This window comes from Microtus pennsylvanicus, chromosome 2 (genome assembly GCF_037038515.1).
Source record: "Microtus pennsylvanicus isolate mMicPen1 chromosome 2, mMicPen1.hap1, whole genome shotgun sequence".
NCBI classification, from domain to species: domain Eukaryota; kingdom Metazoa; phylum Chordata; class Mammalia; order Rodentia; family Cricetidae; genus Microtus; species Microtus pennsylvanicus.
In genome coordinates this window covers 70,206,974-70,218,423 of record NC_134580.1, presented here as the reverse complement: position 1 = coordinate 70,218,423, position 11,450 = coordinate 70,206,974, and the positions used below count along the sequence as shown (strand labels likewise).

The following is an 11,450-nucleotide window of genomic DNA, read 5'->3' as shown; positions in this document are numbered from 1 at the left end:
AGAAAGCATCTTTAACAAATGATGTTGACATAACTGGATATATACATGTAGAAGAATGACAATAGATCCATATCTATTGCCATGCACAAAACTCAAGTTCGAATGGATCAAAGACCTCAACATAAAGTCAGCCACACTGAACCTCATAGAAGAGAAAGTGAGAAATACACTTGAACTCACTGGCACAGTAGACCACTTCCTAAATATAACCCCAGTAGCACAGACACTGAGTGGAACAATTAATAAATGGGACCTCCTGAAACTGAAAAGCTTCTGTAAAGCAAAGGACACGGTCAATAAGACAAAATGACAGCCTACAGAATGGGAAAAGATCTTCACCAACCCCACATCGGACAGAGGTCTGATCTTCTTGAGTTATAGAAAGAACTCAAGAAATTGGTCATCAAAAGAATAAATAATCCAATTTAAAAAATGGAGTACAGATTTAAACAGAGAACTCTCAACAGAGGAATCTAAAATGGCTGAAAGACACTTAAGGAAATGCTCAACATCCTTAGCTATCAGAGAAATGCAAATCAAAACAGCTCTGAGATTCCATCTTACAGCTGTAAGAATGGCCAAGATCAAAAGCACTGATGACAACTTATGTTAGAGAGGATGTGGGGAAAAGGGAACACTTCTGCATTGCTGGTGGGAGTGCAAGCTGCTACAGCCCCTTTGGATGTCAGTGTGGCCATTTTTCAGAAAAGTAAGAAACAACCTTCCTCAAGACCCAGCAATACCATTTTTGGGTATACATCCAAAGGATGCTCAATCATACCACTAGGACATGTGCTCAACTATATTCATAGCTGCACTGTTTGTCATATCCAAAACCTGGAAACAACCTAAATGCTGCTCAACTGAAGAATGGATAAGGAAATGTGGTACATTTACACAATGGAGTACTACACAGCTGAAAAATAAAGATACCTTGAAATTTGCAGTCAAATGAGTGGATCAACAAAACATTATATTGAGTGAGGTAACCCAGACCAGAAAGACAAATGTCATATGCACTCACTCATAAGTGACTTTTAGACATAGGGAAAAAAAATCAGCCTACAATTCACAATTCCAGACAACCTAGACAACAATGAGGACCCTAAGAGAGACATACATGGATCTAATCTACATGGGAAATAGAAAAAGACAAGATCTCTTGAATAAATTGGGAGCATGGGGACTATGGGAGAAGGTAGGAGGAGAGGGGAGAGTAAATGAGGGGAGAGGAGAAAAATTTAAAGCTCAATAAAAAACAATTACAAAAAGATGTCCTAGTTGCTCTTGGACAACTAAGGGAATGATAAAAATAAAAGTTAGTAAGGCCCAATGCAGTATAAAAAGATCTCGTGACTTTTTATCAATTCTTTAGTCAAAAGAGCAATGTTGGGTACAGTGACACGGACAGGAGATGCAGTCCCATTTAGGCGTCCATGATCCACAAACATCTCCCTTGATCCATCTGTCTCCTCATTCTGGCATGATGCTCTTGTCATGCAGACACTGCATGTCCCATCCCCTAATGGTCTCAGCGGGGCTGGCTTGTGTTCATCGGCTCAGTTCAAACCCAAGGGCTTCATTCTAGCCTGCCAAGACTGTTGTTGCAGCCAGACCCTGGTTCTAACAGGCTGCAGACCAGCACCTTGGTGCTTGCCTTCCCATCAGTCACGTCTGGCTGATAAAGGGCCCAGTCTGGGTGAAAATCTTTAACTCGGGAGACTTTATAGCACATCCTCTGGGGGATAAGGTAGACCCCATTCATCGAGGAGACGTGCCGCTCCATTCCAAGATGAGGAAAATGGCCACCCCGGGGTTTGCTTCCCACAATAGCCAGCTCAGCCTTATGTATTCTGTCAACCATCTACTCAACCTTGCAATTACCTCCGCATTAAGGAGACACACATTCCAATCCTCACGGGGGAAGGGCTGCCATATTGAGGGCTTCCCCCCAGGTGTTCCATCTTTACATCCGTCAGAGTCAGTTTTGTGTCTTAGCATCTGCTGCAGGGGCTGCGCAGCCACTACTGCCACCACCCCAGCTCAACTATGGTTTCGTCGGTCCCTGTTTGGGCACCAATTGTATCGTGTGATACTATTTGGGGGAGTGTGACTTGAATTGATATTTTCTCATCCTAGAGAGGAAACCAGTGACAGACGAAAGTAACAACAGTTCAGTTTGGTGAAGCAATTCTGTTGGGGTTTCTTACATGAACACGGGTGAAGTTGTGCCACTAAAAGCCCACGCCAGCACAGAGGGCAATGTCTGAAAGCTGGAACCCCAGAGCTTCCTGTGCAACTTACAGAGTCCACCAGTTCCTGCTGTTTATATTGCCTTGGGCAGGGAGGGACCTCGTGAAACTAGTCAGTTTCAGGGACTTCTTAAAATGTGGAAATTGTTTGCTTCCCGGGTCTAAAGGAGCCTCTCTCAAGGGCAGAATGTTTCAATTAAGAGGGCATTATTATACAACACTTCCAGATCTGACTGACCCAGGATTGTAGAAGTTTCTGGAACACAATGATTTTGTCACCAGGAAGCAAAGAAGGAAAGATCTCCATCTGCCCTTGCCTATGAAGTCAGTCCCCTCAGAGTGACTCTTGGAGGAGGTGGTCAACGCCTTCCATTCCTTTCCCTCTTTCCCCAAACTTTTCTCTCCAAGGTCCAAAGGACAAGTTGAAGTCACTCCGAGAGAAGACTTAGGAGCCTGGCTAGTGGCCTGAGGATCAGCAGAGCTTCCTGTGACAGCGTCTAGGGTGGCCTTTTAAAAGCAGCTCTGGCCATGGTACTCTCTTAGCAAGGCACATGGCTTTCCCAGTGGAAATCACCCCTACGTGCTCCATCCCCTGCCTGCCTCCTGTCTCATCTTGTCCTCACTTAGTGATCACACAGTCTTCCAACCCCTACCATGTGTCTTGCCGATCTGAGAACCTTAGTTGACATCCTGAGCCCTATGTCTAAGACATTCATTCCCAGAGTGGCAGCAGGTTGTGGCAAAATGCAACCTTTTTTTAGTAGGGAATTTTCGTGTCTACTAATATAGTTCTCTCTGTCTCTGTCTCTCTCTCTGTCTCTGTGTGTGTGTGAGAGAGAGAGAGACAGAGACAGAGAGAGAGAGAGAGAGAGAGAGAGAGAGAGAGAGAGAGAGAGAGAGAGAGAGAGAGTGTGTGAGGGAATTCCCTTGAGGGAAAAGTAGAGGCATTTCATTCTGCTGTGGGTAGTGCCTGTCACCAAGTAGGCAAGTACCATGCTGAAGGGGTGAAGGGCACCTGCAAGGGCCAGAGCTGGAGTCCTGGATTCCTCCTCATTGTTCATCGCTGTCTTGGTTTCCTCACGCAGTCAGAAGGGTCCTGTACTCGATCTCTGGCTGCATCTGGCCTTGACCCAGTCCCTTGCCTGTAAAGTGAGAGGTTGTGTACAGCTGGCAAAGTTGCCTGAGCTCCTTGTTCTTGCCCTGGGACAGGGTCCCAGCAAAATTCCCAAGCATCTCCTATACCCCAGGAAAAAAGATTGTCCCGGTTCTTTCTTGATTATCCGTGTTTGGGCTCTTTAGTTCCAGGTATACTTGGGGACTATGACCTTCAAGTAAACATGCAAGGCCACTGGTGTGTCTTAAGAGTCCCGACTTTAGGGCTAGACCATATTAAACCCTCCAGTTTCTTAGAAGCATCAGACCTTGGACAAATCACGAATCCCAGTTTACTTGAGTAGCCTAGCACAGGGCTATGGTCCACTGTGCGCAATTATCTTTTCATTGCTGTTGTGTCCTTTTTGACCAGAATGGAGCAGGTGCCAGGAAGTAGCAGGGTTATGATCTCCTATTACTGGGAATACCTGAGAAATGGACAACCTATTCCTTAGCCTGAGTGTGAACCGCCATGCCTTCCCCGGAGAGAGCCCAGGGCTCCTTCTTCAGCTTGCATCTGCTCGTCTCACTGGAGAGGAGCTGGAGAGAAATTTGATTTGTTTCTTTGGGCTGGAAAAGCAGGCTCTCCTCCCTTGTCCCTGGATGGCAACCAGATTTCTGAAGGAGGACTTTTTGCCAGTCACATTTGCCAACAAGCTGTCTCAGAAACCTCTGGAAAGAGTGTCAGGAAATTGGAGGCCACTCTGACAAACGACAAAGTCCAGCTGAAAACCAGACACCATGGGAGCTCTGCTTTAATCACAGTAGTCACCACTAGACTGGTTTCCATGACAACAACTCTTTCCTAATACCAGGAACTGATTCACCTGCAAGAGAAAAATTCATGGAGGGGGGGGGCATTCTCCAGCACTAAGGTAACACCCAACCACTCCATCTTCTAACTTTATCCCTGGCAGATAGAGGTCTGCTGTGAGGGAGATGGATACGTGCTCCAAATTAGATCTCCCAAATGCTGGCATCCAGCTGGTTCTACAAAGTAAGTACTTTTGGGTGGATAAGTACCCGTGCCCAGCAGCAACCAAACAGATGGGACCCAGTTTCCTCCGAGCCTCGGGCTTACTCAGGGGAGCACCCATAGCCTTCAGAAAGATGGTCAGCAGATGCCAAGTTCGTATCCAATGTGGAGCAGAGAGAGCAGACATCCACCTTTGTAGGCTGCCTTTTATCTCTACGGGAAACATGTGAAACAAAGCTGTTTACCAGTCCATGTTTGCTACTTTTATGCCAACTTGACACAGCTAAAGTCATCTGAGAGGAGAAAACCTCAACTGAGAAAATGCCACCATAAGATCAGTCTGTAGGCAGGCAAGCCTATAGAGCATTTTCCAAATTGGTGTTTGATGAGGAGGGCCAAGGCCATTGTACATAGTGCCACCCCTGACTGGTGGTCCTGGGTTCTATACAAAAGCAGGATGAGCAGGCCATGGGGACCAAGCCAGTAAGCAGCATCCCTCCATGGCCTCTGCATCAGTTCCTGCCTCCAGGTTCCTGCCCTGTTTCAATGTATACATTAGCTTCCCTCAGTGAACTATGACTTCAGATATGTAAGCCAAATATAAACCTTTTTCTCGCTAAGTTGCTTTTGATCACGGCTGTTATTACATAGTAATAACCCTAACTAAGACACAGTATAAACCAGAGAATTATAAAAGGTTAAAGTTGGGAGAGGTCTTGGGGTCATTTAATCCAAAATTCATTCTATAGATATGGGCACTGAGGCCTAGAGGCAATCGCCTAGTTTGGAGAAGTAATGGTGGCCAGACACAGTGTCCCACAGGGGCAGGGTCTCTGCTCTGACGCAGCTCCAGATAGAGGTGAATGTTCCTGTCGGAGCATGTCTTGCTGTTGAGGGCATTTCAAGGAAAGCCCTCAACACAGTAACCGAGTATCTCCGTCATTTCTTTCTCACATAGAGCCATACCAAAGGCTAGTTTGGGCCTTAGCAGGCTGTCTCCACAGTTACCTGTGAATTATGGTATATAATATGTGGTACTGTGGAATAAAGCCCACTTAGGCCATTTTATTACATAAATACAAATGCCTCCTGGTTGCCATAGGATGTAATAATGGGTGTAGAAAGAATACAGTAAGGAAGGAGTCACATGAAAACATCGCATGACTGTTTAGAGGTTATTGATCCTGGTTAAGAACATTCCATTTTGAGCGAGTTATGATGGCATTTCCTGGTGTGGAAGAATTGTCTGTAATCTGTCAATCATGTTTTAAATAAATGCTGATTGGCCAGGCAGAAAGTATAGGTGGGAAAACCAGACAGGAAGTTGAAATGATGTAATGAGAACAGGAGAATTCTGGGAAGGAGAAAGTTGATTCCTCCCATTCCTGCCCAGACCACCAAGGCAGCAGGATGTGATCTGCCCCACTGAAAAAAGGTACTGAGCCACATGGCTAACATAGATCAGAAAAATGGGTTAATCAAGATGTGAGAGTTAGCCAGTGAGAGGATAGAGCTAATGGGCCAATCAGCTTATAACTTATAGAGACCTATGTGTGATTTTCTTCGGGGATAAACAGTTGTGGGGAACCAGGCAGGACAGAAAACACCAACAAGCAGGCCTGGCCCTCCATGTTACAATCCCCCTTTAATCCCAGCACACAGGCAGCAGAAGCAGGCAAATGTCTGTGGGTTCAAGGCCAGTCTAATCTACACAGTGAGAGAAACCCTGTCTCAAAAATAAAGTAAACCCTCCAAAAAATCAAATAATTAAAATTTAGGGTTGATCCTTTGCTTAATCTTAAGACACATACTCCAGAGGCCAACACAGAGGTGGTCATCTGGAAGACTTAGGGTGGCAGGGTTCCACGGGCCCTTTGCCCTCTGTCCTCCATTGATGGGGGTACTGGGTAAAGTCATGAAGAGTCATAAAAGCCCACCTGATATTTCTTCTCAGGAATGTAGTCAAAACTTCGAAATGCACAAACACACATACATGCACACACACACATGCCCTCTCACACACTCTCACATGCACACACTCTCACATGCCCACACTCTCACATGCACACACTTTCACATGCACACACTCTCACAGGCACACACTCTCACACAGGCACACACATGCACTCTCACACACACGCATATAAACATACACGCACACATGTTCTCTTCCCCCACACACATACTTTGTCCTAGCAGTTTCACTTACTTCTAGATAAATCTCCAAGGAACAACCCATGTACACAGGAAGCACACATAGGAATGTTCGCAGTGGCAGGTTCTCTCTCTCTCTCTCTGTCTCTGTCTCTGTCTCTCTCTCTCTCTCTCTCTCTCACACACACACACACACACACACACACACACACTCACACACACACTTTGTCCTAGCAGTTTCACTCACTTCTAGATAAATCTCCAAGGAACAACTCATGTACACAGGAAGCACACATAGGAATGTTCGCAGTGGCAGGTTCTCTCTCTCTCTCTCTCTCTCTCTCTCTCTCTCTCTCTCTCTCACACACACACACACACACACACACACACACACACACACACACACTTTGTCCTAGCAGTTTCACTTACTTCTAGATAAATCTACAAGGAACAACCCATGTACACAGGAAGCACACATAGGAATGTTCGCAGTGGCAGGTCCTATAAAATAACTACAGAGAAGGAGAGAAGAGGCAGACAGCAGGGTGGGGGGAGGAGATCTAAATGGTCATCAATAAAATGGGATGTGATAAATCCATATAGCAGAATATGAATTATATATAGCTGTGGAGGAGAAATTGGTTGGAGCCACATGTCTGCATGAAACTTCAGACAGACATTCTCGAGTGCCCCGGGTTCATACGCTCATGCAGTGATAACAAATCAGAATGCCAGGCCCTGGTCTCCTCGGCATAGGACACTAGAGGGGAAGTCAGCTGTAGTCCTCAAGGTTTACTGAAGTTGGCAGTGCTTCATGGGCACTTGATGCACAATTTTTTTTTCTGACTCTTATTAAGGAAAAGAGACAAAGAAAGGCTCTAGGCTGCCAACCCCATTGGATATGATTTATTTACCACTGTAAGACTCTGTATTCCAAAGTGTGACCAGACATGTGACCACGATGTCTCATGCGTCTTTTTGTGCTTTGATTTGGAACTACATAATGAACACGTGGCATGTGACAACAGGAAACACCAAAGGCAGAAACACACCACAGGACTAACATTCTCCTCCAGAGATCCCCACCTCAGTTCAGTTCAGAGACTGTCACCTCCCCCGGGGCCCTTTCTATCTGAGAGCAGCTCACCTGAACTGCACTCACGGCTGCCCGTTATCCGCTATCTAAATTAAAGTGATGTACTGTCCACTCCCTGCCCAGGAGTCATTTCTGAGCAGAGTGGGCAGACACATGAGGGTCTCGGTGGACAAACACTCAACAGACAGACCTTGGGAGAGACTCACAGAGGACTGAGGGTAACTCCTAGCTGACCATCAGCAGCCCAGCCTGAAAATGGCCTCTCACACTATTTTCTCCTCAACTTTGGTCTCTTGCTACAAAGTGGTCCCTGGCAAAGACTTAGGTTCCTTCCCGCTGATCCCAACTGTTCACGCAGATTCAGCTGGTTCAGAGGCAGCTTCCCAGGCATGTCTAGAAACGAGTTAAGCTGATGTAAAGGTGACTGAAGGTTTTTGATTCACTGATCTGACATCGGAGTAATTTACAGAGGAGGTTTTGGAGAGGAGCTACCAAGTGCCATCAGTTGAGCAGTGACAACTGACCTCTCTCTGCCTAGATGCCTAGGGGCTTCTCAAGCAGGGCTAGCAGGCATCCATGATATCGGTGTTGTGCTATAGGTGGCCACACCGAGGCGCTGTAGAGCAAGGAAGTAACTGACAACCCGAATTCTGGCTCACAGGTGTCTATGCCTGCAGCCGCTTACATTTAATTCCCAGTGAGGGCATCTGTTGGAAATATCAACGAAGGAAGATATTTCCAATCCTGGCTTCTTGTTATTTCCTAGCTAAAGGGACATGTTCCCCCAAACTGGAGGGAGGTACATTTTAAGAGGCTGCATTTCCTCTTTAAATTGTTATCCAGCTCCTCATCCACATAGCTGAATGGAATAGGCCAAGCTTGGGGCTGCTTCCTCCTGAAGTATGGACATACTGAGAGGGACAGCTCTGCCCCACAGAGTCAGCTGCAGGGGATGACACTGGTGCACGTGACAGCTAGCCCTCGGGATGTGGCAGCCACCCTGGAAGATGCCACCAGAGCTTGCCAGGGAAAGGGTTCCCTGGGTATGATAAAAACAAACAAACAAAACCCACTGTGATTTCTTAAATAAAACAGTCAAAACACACAATTCAGTTAAAACGTGGGATACGAACAACAAAAGTAGAAAAGGGAGAATGAGTGTCAGCAGCCTTCTCTTCTCCACGCTGAGCTGGTGGGGAGCTCCCGAAGGACAAGGCTGGGAAGGCAGTCTAGTAAGCCCCTCCTGCTCGACTCCAGAGCCCCCATGCTTGTTCAGGACAGATGCCCTGTGTATTCCACCCAGAGTCTCAGTGCGGTGTGACCCCAGTGGCCCAAGGCCCTTGGCCAGCCAGTGCATCTGAGACAGTTTAGTATAGTTCCTCTTGGCATGGTGGCCTCTGACCAGAAAATCATTTTCATTGCTGCGTCATAACTAAATTTGCTACTGTTGTGAAACATGATGTAAAGATTTTTGGAGAAAGAGGTTTGCCAAAGGGGTCAGGAGCCACAGGTTGGGAGCTGCTGCTTTAGACTAAAGTGAGCAAGGACTGCCCACGGAGTGTACCTGACACGCACCTTTGTCCATAACACAGATGGGCAAGGCACGGCCTTCCGAGTGACCTCACGTGTCAGTCACACTCACTGCCCTGGTGCCGCGGCTCACTTTTCAGTACTGGACATGTAGAAGAGGATTGAGGTCCTGGCTTCAGCCAGCACGTCTGTATCGTGTGGACAGAGGCAGGAGGGGAGGACTGGCCGCTGAGCCTGGAGGATGACGGTGACCAAGAAGGACCAGGTTGGTGGCGGGCAGCCGACTACAGGTGCAGTTGATGCCACATGGCGATCTGCCGGCGTGGGTTCTTTAACATCTCCTCCCAGTGGCTGCGCTCAGAGCCCGAGGCATGCAGGCCTAGGCTGCAGTGACCCAGCTCACAGCTCGGGCCCCCCTCTCCCTGGCCCAGCACCTCCAGCTCCACACTGGACGCCCGCAGCAGGTCATCCGGTAGCTCGAACATGATCATCTCGTTCCACACGGGGTTGATCTTGTGCTTGGCCTTTTTTGTCTGTTTCTTCTTCAGCTTCTGAGCCTGGTGCTTCAAAGTCACCTTGACAGAGACATCTGGGGAAGAGTACAGAGGAAAGAAGATGAGGGGGAGGTGAGCTGCGGGGTTCTGATGGCACCTGGAACACTGCTCTTTTCTGAGGTTCCCTACACCTCCCCTGGACCATGTATCCACCCAACAGGTATTAAGTATCTACTAGATGGTCTAGATTTAGGAAGAGAGACAACGTCTGTAATTTGCACTAGAATGTGAGAGACCTACCATCAGGTTGAGTATCTTTATCTGTAAAGTATGGGACTATAAACCTTATTGATTTGGGACGTTTTTCAGACTTGGGAAATACTTGAATATATATTGCAAGGTATCTTGGAGATGGGACTCATGTGTAAGCATAAAATTCATTTAATGATTCTTTTTTTCCTTGAATCTAAGGCCTTACACATACTAAGCAAGCATTCTACCTCTGAGCAATATCCCCAGCTTTCTTTTTCTTTTTGATCTAGAGAAGGGTTGCACTATGCCACTCCAGTTGGTCTTGAACTTCCTCTGCAGCCCACACAAGCCTAAAACTTGAGATCTTCCTGCCTTCACAGGAGCTGGGATTCCAGGCCTTCACATGCAGCTTATACACACAGCTTCAAGATTCTTTTATACAACATAAAATCAAATGGGTTTTTTGTTTGTTTTGTTTTTATTAGAATTCACCACTAGTGGTCGGGAGAGCTCAGATGTTGACATTTACTGGATTTTAATTTTCAGATTAGAGATCCATAGCCCGTCACAAAACATGAGCTCGGTGGGTGGCTCAGACCTAGGCATGTCAGAGGGCCTCTGGGGAACCACTTTGGCCACAAGTCCCCTTAAATGACTTGACAAACTAGTCAGAGACAAAGACTTAGGTGTCCTCCAGTTTGCTTTCAAATCAGACCAGAAAAATCATGTTCTCCCCACCCTTATCTTCTTCAGTCTCCAGTCCAGCCTCTGTGTCCCCAAGACGGTGGCTGCCCGAATTTTGGTCACTGGTCTTTTCTCTAAGTTTTACTTGAGGACCTGGGTTTCCTGTGGAGAGGGAAAAAGCGGGCTCCCTGCCCCCAGGTCCCAGGAAATTCACACATCAGCAGGCAAGCTAACACAGCTTAGGACAATTTCTTCTCATTAGTCAAGGTTGCCCAAGCTAATGTGAGAATAATTGTTACTTTGTATTTATTGCTATCATTAGCACCCCTGTGTGGTTAGTTTGTTATTTCTACAGAAATATTTCAGACGCAAAGTGCTCTTCTGTAATGGTCCTGATAGGAGCTATTAAAAAAGAAAGAAAGAAAAAGGAAAGGAAAGCCAGAAATGACTGGAAGGGATGAAGGGAGGCATCCACCTCTGACCTGTAACTCAGGGCTACAACACCAACCCTCTGGATTTCATTTGCCTGGGACCTGTCAGGAATAGATGGACAAATCTGTATTGTAACTCTTTATACATAACCATGATTTCTGTGTTATTGATAGCTTGCTTTGTGTGTAGGCATGGCCTGGCCCATCCCCGCTGCTAGCAGAGCCTGCTCAGTCCCCACAACTAGGGCCATGTGCCCAGGTATCAGAAGGCAACTCCAAACCTATGGGCTTTTATGAAGAGGCTTATGTGGGCATCTGTGCTCTAGGCTCCTTAAGCCCCACACTACCTTCATAGCCACAAATCAACTGTTGTCACCCATGCTCAGCGTGGCCAAGGCTTAGAGCAGAGAAGAGACTGGGAGCATGTGG

At 46.8% G+C, this 11,450-nt stretch overlaps 1 protein-coding gene across 1 annotated transcript in view; it reads right to left on the bottom strand.

Annotated features, from left to right (window-relative positions):
- Window positions 1–5,531: 5,531 nt before the first annotated feature.
- Syt13 (synaptotagmin 13) overlaps window positions 5,532–11,450 on the bottom strand; it is a 46,235-nt gene continuing 40,316 nt past the window's right edge. The window contains exon 6 of the mRNA XM_075961475.1: window positions 5,532–9,749. Within this exon, the coding sequence (XP_075817590.1) occupies window positions 9,445–9,749 (305 nt within the window). The 3' untranslated portion in view covers window positions 5,532–9,444. The remainder of the gene's footprint in view (window positions 9,750–11,450) is intronic.